We start from the raw sequence: 22,071 nt of genomic DNA on the forward strand, positions 1-22,071 counted from the left end.
TATGTTTAGTAGTTTTGTGCATAAAACCAAGTTGTGACTGCATTTCGACCAGAACCTATGGCACGAAGTATGGTATGAAATTTCCCACTTCTGACATTATGTTGTCACTCAAAAAGTGTCAGATTTTGGAGCATTTAGGGTTGGGATTTTCAAATTAGGGATGTACTACCTGTACTTTGTTTGTTGATGAATAATTCCTGGAGTTCTGAGTACAAGGTGTGAAGGGATTTGGGCCTGGGCAAACACAGGGAAGCTATTTTGTGAAAATACTTTGAAGGCTGTGCCAGTTTGCTTTTGAACTCATATTAATTGCTTGGCCAAGGAAACCAGTGTGATGACAAAAAATGAAAAACATACCTTTTCATTTATCTCATTTTTGGGTTTGTTTTTAAATCAGTAGTCCACTATGAATTCCTAAAGCTGGTTTTGAAAATATCTCAATGTGACAAAAAAAAGAGAGAAGGGGAGGAGGGAAAGGGAAGGAGAGGGAGTAAAAACAAAACATGGAAAACAGAGGATAGGAAAATGAGAAGAGCAAATGAAGGCATTGGAGATGGAATGAGGATAGAAAGGGAGGAAAGAGAAGCCAGAGAGAGGAGACTTTCTTCGCTGTGACTATTCCACAGGGGTCACCATGCCCTCCTGCTGCCTGGCTGCTACCAATCCCACCACAGCACCATCCATCTGGAAACCATCCATCTGGAAATATGCTTGACTGCTTTATTATTATCATTATTTGTTTATTTTATTTTACTTTACTATTTTATTTTATTTTATTTTATTTTGTTTTATTTTATTTTATTTTATTTTATCGAGAAGAAGTCTCATTCTGTCATCTAGACTGGAGTGCAGAGTGCAATGGTGCGATCTCAGCTCACTGCAACCTCTGCCTCCCAGGTCAAGCGATTCTCCTGCCTCAGTCTCCTGAGTAGCTGGAACTACAGGCGTGCACCACCATGCCTGGCTAATTTTTGTATTTTTAGTGGAGATGGGGTTTCACCATGTTGGTCAGACTGATCTTGAACTCCTGACCTCAAGTGATCCACCCATCTTGGCCTCCTAAAGTGCTGGGATGATAGGTGTAAGCCACCACATCCGGCCCTGTCTCTTATACACATCTAGATGTGTATAAGAGACAGCCCGGGAGGTGGAGCTTGCAGCGAGCTGAGATCGCGCCACTGTACTCCAGCCTGGGAGACAGGGCAAGACTCCATCTCAAAAAAGAAAAAGAAAAAAAAAAAAAAGAAAGAAACAACAAAACACAATCCAGAATTGAGCTTATTCACCATTTTTGTTGGTCTCTTCATTGACTGAGCAACTGAACAAAGGTATAATAAATAAAAGGTCAAGGAGGAACAATTATTCCTTCCAGAACAATTCCAGTTAGTAGAAAGAAATGATAAAAATAAAGACAAACTTCATTAGCACACTATAGTAATAATTGCTGTAGGCAAGATTGGCGAATACTAAAGTTAGTGGCCAAACGCATGTTCACAAAGTATCTCTCCAAAATCTTAATCAATTTTCTGGTTATATTAACATACGTTCACACACTTTTTGATACGTATCCTGCCAGGAGTTAGAGCTTAATTCTCCTTCCCTTGAGTGTGGGCTGAACTTAGTTACTTGCTTCCAACAGAGTATGGGACAAGAAAAAGAGTAACTTTCCAATGGAGAAATCTGCGAGTTTCCAACAAATAAGAATATGGGACAAGAAAAAGAGTAACTTTGCAATGGAGAAACCTGGGAGATGCCACCTTCACCACGTGATCAAAGTTAATATCATCAGTAATAAGACATATTGTTATCTTGTACTCCTTGATATGAGGTGATGACAAGGGTACATCATTTCTGTGATATTCTTCCCAACAATCTATAACCCTGTAATCATGAGAAAATATCAGACTAACCCAATTTGAGAGGCATTCTACAAAATACCTGACTAGTACTTTTCAAAACTGGCCAGGTCATCAGAGACAAGGGAAGACGGAGGAACTCCCATGGATTTGAAGAGACTAAAAAGACATGAAAAATAAATGCAATTTGGGATTCTGGATTGTATCCTGGGTCAGGAAAAAAGAAAAGCTGGGGGTGGGGGGTGGTATTAGTAGAAAACCTGGAGAAATCCAGACAGTCTCTATTTTAGTTCATTGTTTTCTACCAATGTTAATTTTTTAATGGTGAACACTGCACCATGGTAATGTAAGATGTTAACATTAGGTAAAGCTGGGTGAATAGCATATGGGAACTCTCTGTATTATCTTTGTAATTGTTTTGTAATTCTAAAATTATTTTTAAATAAAAGAGGAAAAAAATCCTATGCCCAAATCTTATTAAGGACATGAATTAGAGCAAAGCCACAATTTCCTTCAGAGAGGAGAGTAATCTGTTTAGTAAGTCAGCCTCATCACATGGAATGGACTGGGTATGCTGTCATTAAAGCAGGTAAACAACTGTATCACTTCAGCTGTCCTATATTTATGATTCAGGCATTTCAACAATCACAAAAAAATAAAGCTACTTCATTTTTCAAAAAAAGGTTAAGGTTGTTATAGTGGCTCTTATTTCTGGGATGTTCTTATTTTTCATTTATTCATAAGTAGAAAACAATGCTGACACCCATAGTTCTTATTTATTCTAGGGCTTCCCTGGTTACCACAGAAAGAACCCGATAGCAGATGACAACCTAAAGATGTTGGGTCCAGGAGCTGCTGAAATGTGAGGTCAAATGTGAGGCTTATGCCTGATGTGGTTGTCTGCTATGTCTCTTTTGGATTCCTCTCTCTCAGGCATCTTGCTTTCCTTGGCTACTGAATTACTCAGGAAGGCCAACTGATCATAGAAGGCAATGGAAGAGCTGGTTTGTTCTCTCGGATGGTGAAGCAGAAGCTATCCCAGGCGCATAAATATTCTAACTAGTTTCGTCTGTCACAATAGAGTCATAAAGTTGCTCTGCTGAGCACATGATAATGACTTTGTAATTCAATTATTGGTAGTATTTGTCTTCTAGGATTTATCTGCCTTAAACTTCAGCACTCATGTAAAACCCTTTACCATAAATCTCATAAATGCAGGTTCTGTCCCCCACCCCAGGGCACATCTTGCTATGCCTGTGAAAACCTTGACAGCTTTCTCTAAATTATGTAATTGTTCTCTTTAGAGGTGTTGATGTTTTAAGTGCCAAAGTCAACGATACAAAATAGTGGGACAGATCCATTTCCTCTAGTGTAAAGGAAGAGATTCTTTAGAGGAAGAGAATCCTGACAGACCAAGTTCCATTCTCAAACTAAAACAATATTTTCATCCATTTCTCTAGCATTTTTTAGAAGAGATTCCTGCAAGTCATAGGAGGTCAGATGAGATGTCTTCTAAGTTCTATTTGATCCTGAGATTCCGATGCCTAAATACATCAGGGCTTGTCACCTACATAGGTTCACTAGTCTTACAGTTGGTTTTAGAATTTTCCTTTGTCTACTCTGCCTTTCTTTTCTGCTCAGTCAAGTAAGTCAACCTTCAGTTTTTGGGTCTTCTCTACTCTTCTGTCTTGAATTTGGCATTCCATATCTCAGTAGTTATCTACTATGACAACCCTATTTAACCTTCAATTTGAAAATGTACTTAAAGATACAAAATGACACCTAGATAGGAAGAATAAGTGCTCTTGTTCTGTAGCACAACAGGATGACTACAGTTAACAATAATATATTATATATTTTCAAACAGCAAGAGGAGAAGATATAGAGTGATCCCAGCCCAAAGAAATAAATGTTTGAGAAGATGGATATGCTAATTACTCTGATCTGATAACTATTCATTATATGTATCCCATAAATATGTACTATTCTGTGTCAATTGAAATATTAAAATAAATAAAATGAATAAATAATGCTACCTCATCCCCATTATCTGTCCTACATTTTTCACTCACTCAGAAAATATTTATTGAGCACCTCTTCCATCCATTCCAAAATGCTATTTTTTTTCTCATTTTAACATCTTGTACATCAGCAGGTATCTTATGATTGCTAAAATGTTTTACAGGCATACTTGCATACTTTCATTACACTTCATGTTATTGCTCTTCACAGATATTGAGGTTTTTTTTTTGTTTTGTTTGTTTGTTTTTACAAATTGAAGGTTTGTGGCAACCCTTCATGCAGCAATTCTATCAGTGCCATTTTTCCAAAAGTACGTGCTCATTTCATATCTCCATGCCACATTTTGGTAATTTTTGCAATATTTCATACTTTTTCACTATTATAACACCTGCTATGGTGATGTGTGATCAGCGATCTTTGATGTGACTATTGTGATTGTTTTGGAGTGCTACAAACAACAATCATGTAAGACTGTGAACTTAATTGATAAATGGCATGTGTGTTCTGATGACTCCACAGATCACAGATGCCCCCATCTCTCTCCCTCTCCTCAGGCCTCCCTATTCCCTGAGATGCAAGAATATTGCAACATTCACTTCTTTGTGGAATGAAACTCATAATATATCTTAGATATACTTAGTGTAATTGGCAGCATTTTTTTTTTGCTGATACATAAAATAATAATAATTCATCTTCATTTGATGAATATTTAGACTTTATGATACACAGTACTCGCCACCACTGTTCTAGGGACTTTGCTGTCTCCGCTCTGTGGTCAATTTCTTCTTATGTGTGTGTGTGTGTGTGTGTGTGTGTGTGTGTGTAAGAATCCTTTCCTTTTGTCTTCTTCTCCCACATTTACCTATATTTTCTGCAAAACATATGTCAATATTGATTATATTTATTAATCCTACATCTCAGTATTTTGCTTTCAGGATATAGAAAGGGGAAGCATGATTCAACGAGAGGAGGAATATTACCCAAATATACGTAATGTGGCATACCCAACTGTTCTCATTTTGAGGGAAGTTATTTATCACATTTAAGTTATGGAGGAGCAGAAATGCCATCATGCTAGGTAGAAGCATAATTTTGCTTTTGTTTTTATTTGGGAGTTATACATGGTTTCAAAATACCTGCACAGGTGACAAGTTTTCAAAGGGCAGACTGTGATTTACTTCTGCCTGAACTATATTTCTCAGAGTCTCTGTGTGATTTCATATTAGAATTTGCCAAAAGGAAATATGATATTTGGAAGGCAGGAAAGGAGCGGCCTTGAATTCCTTCCAAGACACATTTTAGTTAGAGGTAGTGAGAGGCAGATGCAGATGTCCCGACAGGTTCTAGTTTGTCCTTGTTCTTCTCTTCCCAATTCCATGCCCAGTTTTACTTGAGACTGCCCACCTGTGACCTCAGGTCCCAAACCTGCTTGGCTGCAAAGTCACTGAGCAGTAGCGATGCAGGGGAAATATCCTTCTGTATGGCATTCTCTTTGCAGTCCTACCTAAGCAGCTGCAAGTCCCTTTGTAGAAGGGACTGTGTTTCCTACATCTTTGCGGACAGAATTTGGCTTGTAAAATCACTCCGTTGATATTAATTAAATGAGTTGGATAATATAAAATTGAGAAGCTACAGGGCCGGGCGCGGTGGCTCATGTCTGTAATCTCAGCACTTTGGGAGGCTGAGGAGGGTGGATCATGAGATCAAGAGATCGAGACCATCCTAGCTAACACGGTGAAACCCCATCTCTACTAAAAATACAAAAAAATTAGCCGGGCGTGGTGGCAGGTGCCTGTAGGCCTAGCTACTCAGGAGGCTGAGGCAGGAGAATGGCGTGAACCCGGGAGGTGGAGCTTGCAGTGAGTGGAGATCATGCCACTGCACTCCAGCCTGGGTGACAGAGCAAGACTCCATCTCAAAAAAAAAAAAAAAAAAAAAAAAAAAAAAATTGAGAAGCTACAAATAAAACCTTCGGCTGCTTTTCTATCCATGGTTCCTGATTCTGGGCAACAAAGAAGTAAAATACATGCACACATTAAAAATTCCCATTGAAAATATAAATTATTCAATCAAATCAAAATGAGATTGCCACATTTCAGAAACACATTAATACCCAACTCTTCCCTATTCCTCTTTTTAGTAGCAGTTAGCATTTACTCATCATATATGTAACCAACCTGAATGATCTCATTTTAATCCTTACAATGAGTATACGAGGAAGACACTCTTATGAGGACCATTTTACTGATGAATACTGTAATGGTTAAAGAAGTTAATTAAAGAGCTCAATGTCAGGCCCCTTGAAAACAGGATTCTGCCAAAGGTACTCTGACTCCAGAACTCTCATTTTTACACATTAAACACCATCTCCTATGGACTAAAGGCAACATTCAAAGTCGATGACTGAATGAACAAGGATAACCATACAAAGATAGGATGCGAACCTAGAGGCCCTTAATTTGAAAGCTAAGTGAGGTGTGATCACTAGGGCCAAGTCAATTCCTTCTAATAAAATTCTAAATTAAGAAGACACAATTATGAGGATATTTTTTCCCTCTTACCCTCATTCATGGCAATCACTCGCATTCTGCCATCATAATAATTCTTAGTGAAGTCTCGAGAAGTGACTGAATCTCTATTGTTCAAAGATAGAGAAGCTGCAGTCTGTGGGGACAGGCATCATCAAGATAAGGATGACAGGAATCAATGATGGCCATTAGTGAATGAAGGTCACATGAAAAGTGATGGGCTCACGCTGCAGCAGGGGAAATTTATCTTAATTTGAAGGGAAAACTTGATAATTACAGGAAAAGATTGAGAAGTGGAGGAGGGGCCTGGTGCAGTGGCTCACGCCTGTAATCCCAGCACTTTGGGAGGCCGAGGCGGGCACATCACAAGGTCAGGAGATCAAGACCATCCTGGCTAACGTGGTGAAACCCTGTCTCTACTAAAAATACAAAAAATTAGCCGGGCATGGTGGTGGGTGCCTGTGGTCCCAGCTACTCAAGAGGCTGAGGCAGGAGAATGGCGTGAACCTGGGTGGTGGAGCTTTCAGTGAGCTGAGATTGCGCCACTGCACTCTAGCCTGGTGACAGAGCGGAGTAACAGTAACAAGAAAAAAAAAATGTTGAGGAGGTGCAAAAGGGTTAGCAAACAGCATTCATGTGGAGATCATCAACAATAAAAAAAAAAGAAGAAGAAGAAATACCACGCCTCTCAAGGTAATAAAAATTTTCTTAGCTAGCACTAATAGTGCAGGCACTAGAAATGCCTCAGTACAGACCTTGGGAAGGGATCTCAGGGAAGATTCTCTGCCACTTCTCCCTGCTCCTTATCCAAATCATACAAGATTCTACTGAGAGGGCAGGGGCTCAGAATCAGGAGAGACTGCCTGGGAGAATAAGGGAAAGTGTAAAAGAAGAGTGAATAAAGTTCATTCTCAAAGAAAAGGGCTTTCTGAGCTCTTCTCCTGAACTCCATATTCTGAAATGTATCACGACCTGTCAACATCAGCAGTAAAGGACAGGCTCATGCTGTGAGAGCAGTCTAGGATGGGTCTTTCTGGTTTTGCTTGAATTTCTCTGGTTACAGGGATCTGATTACTCCATAGGACAGCCTAAGGAGTTAATAAATAACCTAGTGCATAGAAAAGTGTGACTTTTATGGATCTAAAATTTTCCTTCCTTCAATATATACTTCAGTGATTTAGAATTCTGGCATTTTCATGCTAGAGGGAAATACAGAGGTTACCTATTATGGCTCTCTAATTTAACTAATGAGGTCTACTCAAGATATTTCAGTCTGTGTGTTGATGGATTTATATGTGTGCACGTACAAGCATGTGTAAATCTGATGAGTTTTAGTACCCTGTATGTGTGTATGCACAAGTTTCTGCTGCTCTATTTACTGTAGTACACAAGATAGAAATATGCTAAAGGCAGAGTCTTGAACCTTAAAAAACTTATCTTCTAGAAGGAAATGAAAAGAAGACAATAAAGAAATATATATGGAGAACACACTAAGTGCTAAGTTACTTAATGGTAATAATGATAATATGTCATTTTTAATTCTAAAATCAAGACTTCGTAGCAGGAAATTGAAGCTTGGGCAGGTGAAATTGTTTCTTGGAATCACCTAGTTAGTTAATAGTAAAGCTGAAAATTTACACCTGAATATGTTCATCCTAAATCCGTGCTTTTCCTACCAATCACATATACAGACCTGCAATCCAGTACGTGGTATGATATATTACATTTTATCTGTGACATCATCACTTTTAAATTCAGAGAAGAAAGAGATTTATTTTGCCCCCAAAAGCAGGAAGAACCAAAGAAGGCTCCATGGCAGAGGTGGGCTTTGGTATAAGGCCATAAAGATCCACTGTGATCCTAATAATAACAAAAATCCTCAGACAGCACCTTTGTATTCAAAGACTAAAACTGTCCTGGCTCATAATAGGTGCTAAAAATTAATCATTGCTAAAATAAATAAGTACAGATGTAAGAAGTATCGACAGATCCATAGACTTACTAGTGCTTACTATTACTTACCTGGCCTCCTGGAATTTAGCATACAGAACTGGAGTGGGTAGTAGGTCAGAAAAAGGACATTCGAGCCCACATTAGCAAGAACCTAGTTAGATTCTTCCTCTTCAATTTGTGTTGCAAACAATGAGGAATGAGACAAATATTTGATTGGGTAGACACGGGAGTCCTTAGGCAGTGATATAGGAAGATGAATGGAGAGGCTTTTTCATTATTTCTCGGTAGGGTATGGTGGTGGAGCTAAACCAGGGTAATGCTAAAGGAGAATGGGAGAGGAAGTGGGCAGGGATAATATTATGAGGGACAAACTGATGCAACTTGGAAATCCACATATTTAAGAAGAGGTAAGAGAGCAGAGATAAATATGACCCGAAAGTGGTCACGCTGCGATATGAGGAATAAGGAAATATGGAAGCCTATTTTTAAAAAGCTGATTCTAAATGGTAAGATATTCCACTGCAATCTCAACATAAAATTGAAAGTAAGTGATGGTATTCATTTCGAAGTTTTCTGTAGACAGTGACCTGCTTCATAGCTTCGAGTAAGAGATGAGGTAGAGTATCTTGGAGAAAAAAAAAAAAAAGCCATACCCCCTTCCTAATATATTATCGGTATATCTGGTCATTTTTATCTAACAGAGTTTTAAGCTCTTTCTCTCCGATTTTTGTAACCTTATTAGACTTCATCCCATTTCCAGTTTGCAGAACCTGGAGAAGGAAAAATGCAGAGGCTCAGTCTCTTGTTACTGAATCCACTAAATTCACTGCAGGGTGGGAGAAGAGGAAAGAGTTACAGCCATCTCACGCCACATTCTCTAAGCCCCTTTGGTGTGGGTGGCTTACAGAAGTCTTGGGGGTGCTGTGCTGAATGACTGGTATATATGAAGGAGGAAGAGAAATGGCCATGGTGATCTCGTGCATATAAACCAAACTATCAAACCACAATAAGAGGGATAAAAATCTGAAGTTGACTTGGCGGCAATATTCAACAAGGCCTTGAGAATGACTGGTAATGATATGAGTCAGAATCAGAGAGAGAGAGAGGCTATTTTATATTCTGGAGTGTTTTCTGATCATGGACAGGTATGTCAGCAAAAGTTTATGAAGCTGCCTCTTTTGTGTCAGCCTTGATACTCAAGGTTAGAGGAGAAAATTTGGGGCAGCGATAATACGACAGGTACACACACAAAAAAAGTCACTTCAAGGACTAGCAGTGAGGCCTGGTGGATGTGGATAAAGTATCTGCCAACGTAGGAGTTTCACGTAAGAAGAGAGCTCAAGCTTAAGCCAGACTTTACTGGTCCATGGCACAGTGGGGGCCATGAAGATACCCTGGAGGTAGATTATAGCATGGTGTGCAGATAACACAGGCTCTCTAGCCAGACATACCTGGGTTTAAATTTCATTATTATTGTATACTAGTGTGAGACATTAGGCAAAATTATATAAGATAGTGTTTGTTTATTTATTTATTTACCTTATTTATTTCTCATCTGAAAAAGAGGACTGAAACATCTCTGGATAATGGGTACCTCTTGTTGATGCCTTCCCATTATCCTCCCCACTTCTTTTGATAAAAGCACCTTAGTCTCTTCCCCGGCATCATATTCCTTATTTTCTGTCCGTGTGGTCTAGTAAAGTTGATTCTAGCCCCAGGTCTATCTATCAGATAAGATAGATACCTAATCAGATCCCATAAGATTTAATCCTAGGAGTTTTTCTGGAACAAGCAAGAAGTACTTTTCTTTTACATTAGAGTGAACTGGGAAGATAGAAGCTTCTAGAGACCACTGCAAAGAGAAATTTTGCCCAAGTGAAGCTAAAACAGAGGAAAGGAGAGTGGAGTGATGGGGAGATATCAAGATCTGATGCATTCAAGAAGCCTATGGATGTAGTGGAGTCTAATAAGGTTCCTTCTGACTTCCCAGATCCATAAGCCAATATCTCTTTAAAAATTTTTTTCTTCTTAAAACAGGATGCATTTTTCTATCACGTATCTAGAAAGAGTCTTGATCAATAAACTATTTCACATAAATTATTTGAGGACTGATTTAAACAATATGTGCAAAAGACTTAGCACAAGTCTTGGCACACAGTAAATGCTCAACAAATGGGACTTGTTGAAAAAGATGTAGAATGGGAAGTCGTTCACATTGACTGGCATGGAACTGTGGGGAAGAATGCGAATGGGTATACATGCTGAAATGCACTGAGTATAGCAGAAGGATAAACATTTATCCTTCTGCTATGTAATACGGATGTCATATAAGCCCCAGAGGGACATCACTGAAACATAGCTGGCATTCCAAAATAACAAAGGTTCATTGCTGAGCCAACTCTTGATTTTCCATGTGTGAATTAGTCACAGAAAATATGTATCACTGTTCAGCTGTCCCTATGTCAAGTCAGCTGTCTGTATGTCAGAGTAACATAATCAATAAGATAAGGCTGAACCTATTTTTAATTAAGTGAAACAGCCCCGAGATTGCCTTGTCTTTTGCATAATTAATAGATTGCTGAAGAGTTTCTAATGAGAAATGCCTTCCATTGCTTTATACTAAACTTGACTCAGATCCTAACAAACCACATTCACTGTCCTTGAGTAGAGAATTTAGCTTTTGGCAGGAGCTTTCCTTATTTAAGGCATTTGGATGCCACTGATCGTCCACCACCATATTCTTTGTTCAGTGTCAAATGCAGCACCTTAGCTTTTACCTACTGAAGTGCTAAACTAAAATCAACTAAAATAAAATTTTAGAATTTAAAGTTTTTTCTCCTGTCTTTTATTGGAGGATGAGAAGGGAATAAGTCTTGAATTTGAGCTGATCTTTCAAAACCTGGCTGTAACAAATTATGTGTTATGTTGGATAAACTACATCACTTCACTTTTCTGTTTCATCAAAATGGGGATAATAACCACTACCATATAATCTTGTTAAGAGGATCAAATAGCATGATTATCATGTGGCTACACCAATGTAGTTACTCAACAAATACAAATCCCCTGATAGAATTTTATCCTTATGACACTCAGTTCTCCTATCTATATATATTTTCCCTAATAAGAAAACTCATCTTCCCTTACAGTAGCATAATCTTTTTTTTTTTTTTTTGTCCTTCTATTCCCTTTTTAGGAATTACATTTCCTTCAACCTTGAACCATGCAGTTTGATTAGGTCTCAACCGCAGACCGTATTTCAGTTATCGGGGTAGATATGTGTCTGATCTACATGAGTAATGAATCGTCTTGTATGTCCTTGATCCAAGCCAGGCCTCTCAGATTCAATCCCTGGAAACAGAGAAAAAGAGACAGACTGGCTTGATGGGATTTCCAAGCTGTTAAAATGTAAGCCTAGGTCGGGCGCGGTGGCTCACACTTGTAATCCTAGCACTTTGGGAGGCTGAGGCAGGTGGACTGCCTGAACTCAGGAGTTCAAGACCAGCCTGGGCAACATGGTGAAACTCCGTCTCTACTAAAATACAAAACATTAGCCAGGTGTGGTGGCATGCGCCTGTAGTCCCAGATACTTAGGGAGGCTGAGGCAGGAGAATATCTTGATCCCAGGAGGCAGAGGTTACAGTGAGCCGAGATCATGCCACTGCACTCCAGCCTAGGTGACAGAATGAGACAATATCAAAAAAAAAAAAAAAAAAAAAAAAAAAAAAAAAAAAAAAAAAAAAAAAAAAAAAAAAAAAGTAAGCCTAAAGCTGCTAGTGTCCACTGCTGTCACAAAATGGGAAAAGCAAACCTGATAATGAAGACAACACAAAGAAAAACAAAATTAATAGAGATAGAAAGGTGGCTATTATGAATAATATTAACACTGTTAGCCAGTGGGCATTCAAGATGATTCTTAGGCACAAGGCATATAACCAACTCACAAGAAGCATCTCATTTGATGAAGTAGGTATTAATTATTTTACAGGGGGAAAAAAACTGAGTCACACAGAAATTATGTAACTTCCCCATGAATTTTTTTTACTTAGTAAATGGCAAAGCTAGAAATTAAACCTCAGTGTCCTTGAACCCCTTGACCTGCAGGTTGTACTGCCTCCCAATATAATTGGTTTCCAGCATACGAAAGAATAAGACCACTGTTGCTGTCAGTTAAATTAAAAGGACACCTATTCTATTAATGGTAATATTATTCTGTCTCTTACATGATGTTCTATATATGTAAACAAGTTTTAGAAATAATCTGAACTCCATGGAGGAAAGTTTATATTTATGGTTGCTATGGTAGTATTAATAAAACCAGCTCAATACTCCCATACACTGTTCTTTTAGATAAACATAGAAATTGACTCTTCTGCTGTTAAAGCTTGAAACCTGTATTTGCTTTATCTGAGTTCCTTCCTCAGGAAAGGATCTTCAAGCCTCTCAAAAAAAAAAAAAGTATTAAAGAACTGAAACTCATCAGACCATGAACCAGATGTCTCCTTGCCCCTCCCTAGTTCCTATTTTACACCCTGTTACATTGATTTCCTGCTAAAAAAAAAGAAAACCCCATACTTTTAGCCAGGGAGATGGATTTGAGACTGAGCCCCCATCTCCTTGGCTGCAGCACCTGATTAAAGCCTTCTTCCTTGGCAATACTTGCTGTCTCAGTGACTGGCTTTTTGTGCAGTAGGGTCTTGACCAAACCTCTAGTGCTTTGGTAACATTATCAGAAAACACTGGGATAACATAAGAATAAGTTGTTACAGGCTGGGCATGCTGGCTCACGCCTGTAATCCCAGCACTTTGGGAGGCTGAGGCGGGTGGATCACAAGGTCAAGAGATTGAGACCATCCTGGCCAACATGGTGAAACCCTGTCTGTACTAAAAAAAAAAAAAAAAAAAAAAAAAAAGAATAAGTTGTTACATGCCATAATTATTTCACAATTGCTATTTATTACTTCCAGGGGTGGCATGACCATTGCTACCAGAAATAAAAATAATTATCAATGTGTTCGGTGATGAGGAAAAAATATGAATTGGTCTTCATTTCTTCTTTAGGGAAATTCTATGTTATTACCCATAGTAACTTAAAAATTTGATTTTACACTAGAGAAATCTCCCTCAGTCCCATACACACCCCCAATAGCCAGGTTCCAAGCAGAAATGATTAAAGGAGGTTTATTTTAACTATACTTTGCTGAATTATCCTAGATAGCCCCATAGTTCCTATATAATTTGAAGTAACTGGCTTCCAGAAGTGAATCTAATAAATACTGCTTTGACTGACAACTTTTCTGTCAGCTTAAGGTAGCTGCTCAGAGTTAGAAAATACAGACTATGTGGGCAGAGACCGAGATTTTCATCAACAGTCACGGTACTATGCAATTTACAAGTTCCCATGCCTTCTCTAGAAAAATCAACCAAGCTTAAGGAACCCATGTGAGCCATTTGACAAGCACAGTTGGCACTGTGGTCAAAAGAACTCTGGGTTCTCACCATTCATATGTCTGAGGGGGCTAGATTTCCAGGGCTCACAGTCCCAGACAAGAACATAAGGCTAAGAGGCAGAGACAACAGCATTTGTTGATTTAGTAGAGCACAGACTTCAGTGACAGACAGCCTTCACTCAAATTCTGGCTCTGGCACTTTCCAGCTGTGTGACTTTACCCAAATTACTTACCTTCTCTATACCATAGGTTCCCTATCTGTTAATGATGATAATCAAAAGCTTACTTCAGAAGATTGTTATGAGGATTAAATAGCTTAAGTTTAAGTAGTGCTTGTTGCACTATTCAGATTTGAATGGGCAAGATGTGTCTCTGTTTTCAAAAACAAAAGAAGGAGGTTTTATTTCTTTTACTTAACAGGTCAATTAGAATTCATATACAATAATGTGTAATGTTTTTATAAAGATAATTTTATGGCTTTTGATTAGAAGAGCTTTGCTAATCAAGCTTTCACAGAGAAGATTCCTTCTTCAAGGAATAGGCAAGAAAATATTGCAATTAGCACTGGTGGAAGCAGTGGTGAGCTCTGTTCAGGTTATAATAATGCATAAATAAGACCTCTGGTGACATAGAAAACATTGTATATATGTACCACTTCATCTCAGTTCCTTTTTCTTGCCCATCCTGTCCATATTTTTCATTGTTTCTTTTGGTAGGAACCAACTTCTGCCAAGTCCTCTGAATGGCTACTTCCTACCCTATAGATCTAGGCACCATGAGCAGATATTTGCAGTCATTTGAAAGTAGGACTTGAGAAAAGATTTGTCCTTCATGCTTTTTCATTAGCAAAGCAGCAACTGCATTTCCAGGATAAACTAGGAGGACAACATTCATTTATTTCAGTCCTTTATTTGCTTATTTTCTGAGGCCTTTCTATGTACCCCAAAAGGGAGAGAATGAAAGAAAAGGACATGAACCTTCTCTTCCATAAACTAACTTTATACTTTATAGACAAAACACACAGAGATGAAGGTTTCTCATGAGTACGATACAAAATTAGTAAGAGAGGGAGAAAAAAACGCTGACCAGAGAAAGGAGGTTCAGTAAGAGACAGAGTTGAGTTCCTGGAGACAGGAGATGTCAATTTGAACTTTAGAAGCAAGGCTTACACCATCCTGAACAAGAGTGCCAGAGGGAGAGAGGTAAATAAGCTTCTGTGCAACAAAAACCTCCTTTAGTTACAAATGTCTCGTTTTGATAGGGGAAAAAGGGGTATCTTGCCATATAGAAGTCCTTGTGTTATTATCTCAGAGTCAGTTTGTTTGCAAATGGCCTAACTTTTTCAGGCAGTTTTGCTAGCTTTTTAAGAGATTTCTCTAATGTAGTTCTCTGGCTTTCAACTCCCACAGGGGTTTTAGGGTAGTGTTTGAAAATGAGAAAGATAAAAATGCATTCCTCTTAGAAGTTCATATAAAAGCGAAAGAATTGGAGTGGAGGTGGGAAGCTATTATGTACCTTGGTGATCTATTCTGCCTGTAACTCTAAAGGCTGATGAGAGGCAGTGTGATTTCAAGAGGAATCAAGAGGAGATACTTTCACTGCCCTCATTGCAGGGAGCTCATTGGCTCCTAAAAGGTCACTGTCACAGTGATTCTGAATGACATGAATAAAGGATATTTAAACTCCTGTCTGAGCTAGTTCCTTGTTACACAGTTTATAGTAGTAAAAATCTTGAAACAACCTGAATGTCTTTTCCACAGGCAGATTAGAGAAATTAGGGTAAGGTAGAATCACATCTTTTGGCAGGAGGTAGGATGTATATTCAAAGGTATCGATAAATATTAACACCAAAATCACACTAGAATGTTCTGTGCTTTGTTCTTACTTTGCCAGAATCTAAGACCTTGGAAACTTAAAAGCCAAAGTTAACTTCTGATATTTTCCTTGTTTTCAATTTTACTCACCCATTCCCACGGACAGAGCCACGTCTAGTTTAACTAGGGGGATGAACTGAGGTGGTTAAAGAAAGGAATGCTATTTCCTTTGTCCCTTTCTTTTTCTTGCTGCCCCCTTCTCTTTTTCTCTTCACGTATTTCTCTTTTCCCATACATATATCCCACTAACATATATAGTTTATGTTTTGCATTAATTAGGCATAAGATTTACCTCCAATCTATAGTCTTAGAGCAAAATGATATGTAGTCAACTAAAAATAATGATGTATGCATAATAAACTGCATCCTCGCCAAAAAAAAAAAAACAAGGTATAGAACAGTGTGCACAGCTACCATTTATGTAAATGTGGGTATCTCTATCTGTATATGTTAGGGACTGAATATTTTTGTCTCCTCAAAATTCATATGTTGAAACTCTAACCCACAATGATGTGATGGTATTTGCAAATAGGGTCTTTAAGAAGTGATTAGGTTTAACTTAGGTCATGAGGATAGGGTCCTCATGATGGGATTAATGCCCTGATAAAAAAAAGGAAGAGGTGTGGTGGCTCACACCTGTAATCCCAGCACTTTGGGAGGCTGAGGCTGGGGGATCATGAGGTCAGGAGAGTGAGATCATCCTGGCTAGCACGGTGAAACCCCCTCTCTACTAAAAACACAAAAAATTAGCCAGGTGTGGTGGGCACCTATAGTCCCAGCTACTGGGGAGGCTGAGGTAGGCATCTCAAAAAAAAAAAAAAAAAAAAAGAGGAAGAGAGATCAGAGCTCTCTCTTTCTACCATGTATGGACACAGACAGAAGGGAGCCATCTGCAAGCCAGGAAGGGAGTCTTCAGCAGGAACCAAATCTGCCAGCACCTTGAACTCCCCAGCCTTGAACAATGAAGAATAAATATCTGTTGTTTAAGCTACCCAGTCTATGGTATTCTGTTACTGCAGTCCAAGCAAAGTAAGACTACACACACACACACACACACACACACACACCCCACACACACGTTTGGCAATTCACGGAACATTTCTAAAAAGATAATTGAGAAACTAGTAATAGCAACTGTGTCCCACATGACAAGGAGAAGGCTGGCCAGGCACGGTGACTCAAGCCTATAATCCCAGCACTTTGGGAGGCTGAGGTGGGCAGATCACTTGAGGTCAGGAGTTCAAGACCAGCCTAACCAACATGGTGAAACCCCATCTCTACTAAAAATCCAAAAAGTAGCCAGCCATGGTGGCATGCACCTGTAGTCCAAGCTAGTGGGAAGACTAAAGTAGGAGAATTGTTTGAACCCAGCAGGCGGAAGTTGCAGTGAGCTGAGACCATACCACTGCACTACAGCCTGGGCGACAGAGTGAGACTGTCTAAATAAATAAATAAATAAATAAATAAATAAATGACAAGGGGAAGGCTTACAAGATCTAAAATCAGGAATGAGAGGAAGATCTACTTTTAGACTAAATAAAACCTACTTCTTTAGACTGAAAATCTTCATTTGAATATGTGATATATGTGTATATAATGCTTTTAATAATAAAAAGTCACTATTAGATTTTTTTAAACGTCTCTCTCCACGGTTCCACCAAAATATAACAAAGCAATTCTCATAAAGCCCTTGCAGTTCACTAACCTCCATAATCCATTTGGGGTTTTTCAAAAAGACTGTGATAGATTTTTTAACATTCTCTTAAAGTGTTTCTTACTCTAATGTCACATCCTGCCCTGAGGGGATGTGGGCATGTCCCAATAAGAACAGACCTTATGTGAGAGCACTGGTGAGAACAAGATTCCAATGGTCATTTACTAGGTCATATCTGACTAGATCATATCTTAATGTGCTACAAGATAAAGTGAGACTTACCAGTAGAACCTGTTTGGTACAACCCCTTCTTGGATAAGCTGCCACCTTCTCCCAAACTCAGCAGAGCTGTATAACTGTAAAGAACAGAAGTTACTCAACACTATGGTTCTATAGTACATCACATACACAAGCATCAGTTCATTGGATCAATAGTAATAATAATACCTAACATTTATTGAACACCTGCTATACACAAGGTGAGTGCTCCACATGTACCACCTCCATTCCTTATACAAGCTCTGCAAGGCAGATTAATATCTTCATTTTACAGTTGAGGAAACTGAAGTTTAGAAGGATTAACTGACTTGTTAGAAATTACATGTCAAGTCAGTAGTTGAATGAACTGGAATGCACACCCTGTTCTGCCTGGCAATAAAGTCAGCTGTGCCACTTGACCTAGCATGTGCCGAGAATTGTGGGGAATGCAAAGAAGTGCAAAATCTAGACAAGGTTCTGGAAGAGCACGCAATGTAACCAGAACCTGGCTCACATAATGAGAAATGCACGAGGCAGCCAGTGATAAAACAATGCAGAAGACAGGAGCCAATTTAGGGATGCTTCCCAGATGCTGTGGTGAAACAGCTGGGACCTGAATGAATGACAGCATTCAAATGGCTAAAAATAGCATTATTCACAAAGGAACAGCGTGAGTCAAAGTGGTAAGATAGACAGGGACAACATATAAATAAGCCAACTTATCTATGTAAGCTTATCTAAGTAATAATTACACATTATTCAGGCATCCAGTCAAGGAGAATCTGTACCTTTTTCTTTCTAAGTCTTTTTTATTATTCTTTTGTTTTTGCTTTTGTTTTTTTGAGATAGAGTCTCACTCTGTTGCCCAGGCTGGAGTGCAGTGGTGTGATCTTGGCTCACTGCAAGCTCCGCCTCCCGGGTTCACACCATTCTCCTGCCTCAGCCTCCCAAGCAGCTGGAACTACAGGTGCCTGCCACCACCCACGGCTATTTTTTTTTTTACTATGATTTTTAGTAGAGATGGGGTTTCACTGTGTTAGTCAGGATGGTCTCAATCTCCTGACCTCGTGATCTGCCCATCCCAGCCTCCCAAAGTGTTGGGATTACAGGTGTGAGCCACCACGCCCAGCCTATTATTCATTCTTTGGCCACGCCTGAGGGAGACTGGTTTCCGGGGTACATTTCATGTTTGATATATTTTATAAGTGCCAAGGAGAGATGGGTGACACCTCCTCTCATAGAGATAACAGAAGATGGGACAGGTCACACTGTCTTAACTGAGAACCCAAACAGGCAGTGTATGCATGGCCTGCTTCTTGTTCCCAGCATGTCCTGAACACCTGGTATTTCACCACAGAGAATTGTACAACAGCAGCAGGCACCCAACCCGAGAGTATCCACTTCTCTCTCTCTCCCCTTTGTCTTCTTTTCTTTTTTTTCTTTTTTTTTAAGCCTAGAGCTCTACTTCTTTCTATAAGTTTAAAGGGAGCAGAGTTCATACCATTGTGGTGTGCCTATGTCAAACAGATATATCTATATTTAGTAACATACAAAGATTAATGCAAATGTAAAAGTATCAGGACAGTTCAAAATAATATGTCTGGGTAACAGGCTGAACTCATATACATGCTGCAAGAATAATACATAAACTCCGTGTGCTCCTACAGCTACACCAAAGCATTGCTATTCCCGTTCCCACAGAGAATTCATCTCTATGAGGAATTGTTGGGCGCCAGCATTTGTGGTTCTTTTTTTCTGTTTGTAAATTTATCCCCTAAGCTTGAATCTGGAGCTTGTGGACCACTCAGGTATGTCCCAAGACATTTGTTTATATCTTCAAAGAGCAACTTCATTATTTGTGAGCATGTAGAGGCCCCTCAAGCAGTGGGTATACAAAACAATCCAATAAACCAAGCCTCTCTCATTCAGCTCAGTGAGATTCTTTCAATTTACTCTCTCCAAAGGTACCTTTTGGTCCTGGTGGGCTGGCCCTGTCACCTTCCCACACGCGCCTTGCTGTGCCTTCACTGAGGCTGCCCACTCTGGCAAAAGTGGCTTCAAGACTTTCCTTCTTCAATGCCAGTCTTGTTTTCAGAGCCAGATGAAAGGCCACCTCCTCTATGAACCCTCCTCTACCTACTAAGATTCCTACCGGTCTCATCTCCAAAGAACTGTGGAACAAGAGCAGATGCTATCAAACTACCAGCCACGTATTTATGTTTAATTCTCTTAAGAGCCTTTCAAGAGAATCTTCCATGAATGCAAGGCAGAAATTCCTTTCTATCTAAAATTACTCTAAAATTTCTAAGACCACTTCCTGCCTCTTTAATGAGATTGCGAAGCTTTTAGATGTTGGAAATCCTATCCTTCTACATGTACAGGTGCCTCAAGCAGTAGATGATAAATGAAAAAGATAATGATTTGGCACCACGTGAATTTCCTAGTCATGTTTCTACCTAATAAAGCACCCAGGTTACACAATTGGTGGACAAAGACAATTTATCAGAGGACTATATTTTAGTTCCATGGATTTATAACTAGAGGCATATACCTAAAAAACAAACAAAACACACATCCACAAAACCCTATAAATATCAGTGTATTTGAAACTCCCAAGGATTTGAAAGCAGAGTCTTGAATACTCACTTTTAGACAAAACTGCTCTGTATTCTCCACCTACTACTTCAGACATTTTCTCCCTAAAAAGTTAGTTGTCCAGTCTGGTGTTATACTGACTAAAAAGAAAACAACTCAGCCATTCAAGTTAACGTGTTAATTAAACCTACAGAGTCTGGCAGCAAAGTGTTCCTCCACAGAGAAGGGAATGGTATCAAAGCATTTTACCCAATGACTGTCTCAGCCACCAGTGGAAGGCTTTCCCTGTAGAATGAGTCAATGTCCTTTAATAAAATTCATAGTGTTGGCAGCACCTAAATAAGATTTATTTCCCTGCCTGTCTGTCTCTGGCTCCAAGGTTTGACCGTCAGAACACAGAACTGAGAACTATCATTACTATCTGTCACATCAGAGAAAGCAGCAGCAGCTTTCTCTAGCTATGCCAAGCTTAGAGAAAGACAGAAAGATTAAGAAGAGGATGGAAGAGTACTTAATCTAGTTTTAGGAGGCCATTGTGCCTCTACTAGTGCCGTGTCATGAACTTAAAATTGCCATTCTTAGAGGGTTTGATTTTGTTTAGCTAACATTACTATAAATGTTGAAAAAGAACTGAAGGAGCAGAAACGTTAGAGAACAAGGAAAGATTCTAGTTATATCTGCAATAAGAATGCAACACAGAAAATCCTTCCTGTCTAAAATCATTCTAAAGTATCTGTGACTACATCCTTGTATTAGTAAATACAACTTAATGAGCACAAACCCAGCACTCACCTGTGCTCAAGATCTATCAGCAGCCTTAAGGCCTAACCCTCTAGACTGTCATTATGCTGGTCTGGAGCTATTAGCACTTCTCTCTCTTTCCTAACATGTTCCTCTCCTGAAAGGTTTTTTTTTTTTTTTTTTTTTTTTTTTAAGACATCTTTCACATTGGCTTGTTTCCTTGCCATCTGTCTTTGTTTGCTTTAAGAAGAATGCAGATAAAAATACACTTAATTCCAAAGGATGAAATCGCCAGGGTTAGTTTCATTGACAGCTTTGAGCCAACTCTTAGGCATCTCTGGCGCCTTCCTCTGGATGTCTTTGGAGCTGCAAGTTGTATGGTGGGCACCGGCTATAAGGAATGACAAAGAGGGATGCCACAGCAGGACAAAATAAACTGGGGGAGGGAAAGAATGGGATGCACTGGTTTTGCTCAAGATTCCTAGTCTACAGCAGATAAAGATGGGATGAGAGAAGGGGAGCAGCCATTTCCAACTTTCATTTCCACCTTAACATTCACATTTTGGTTAAATCCCTAGAAGAGTGACAACTTGCTACTAGATAAGAAACTCAGCTCCTTGTGGTGATACACAAGCTTGCAACTGTCAGTGTCCTTAAAAAGTCTTTTCAATATTTCTAAATCGGATCAACGTATCCTCTCTTTGCAGATTGTTAGACATGTGCACGTGATGGAATTCTCTTCTGCAGCTGGGAAATGCGTGAAAGAGCATCCATTCCACAGAAATTTGTGCTAGGAGAATTCCATAGAAGCTAAGAGTTGTGATAACGTTTTAAGTCTTTGTTTCATGGGACCAGATGTTGTTCACCACAAAGCTTCCCACGGCGGCTTCCCCGGTCAGGGGGCAGTTTCCTGGGGCTCCTCCACACAGGCTCCTTAGAAGGCGTCTGCGTTGGCGGAAAACATCCTGCTGTCGGCTCTTTTCAAGGTTGCCTGCCCACTCCTCTTTCTGTCTCTTATACACATCTAGATGTGTATAAGAGACAGCCAATAAACCAAGCCTCTCTCATTCAGCTCACTGAGATTCTTTCAATTTACTCTCTCCAAAGGTACCTTTTGGTCCTGGTGGGCTGGCCCTGTCA

General features: G+C 39.3%; 1 protein-coding gene across 1 annotated transcript in view; it reads right to left on the reverse strand.

Annotated features, from left to right (window-relative positions):
• SORCS1 (sortilin-related VPS10 domain containing receptor 1) overlaps window positions 1-22,071 on the reverse strand; it is a 450,233-nt gene that overhangs the window by 186,742 nt on the left and 241,420 nt on the right. The window contains exon 5 of the mRNA XM_011977539.1: window positions 17,620-17,693. Within this exon, the coding sequence (XP_011832929.1) occupies window positions 17,620-17,693 (74 nt within the window). The remainder of the gene's footprint in view (window positions 1-17,619; window positions 17,694-22,071) is intronic.

The sequence above is a fragment of the Mandrillus leucophaeus genome, unplaced genomic scaffold (genome assembly GCF_000951045.1).
Source record: "Mandrillus leucophaeus isolate KB7577 unplaced genomic scaffold, Mleu.le_1.0 Scaffold18, whole genome shotgun sequence".
Lineage (NCBI taxonomy): Eukaryota > Metazoa > Chordata > Mammalia > Primates > Cercopithecidae > Mandrillus > Mandrillus leucophaeus.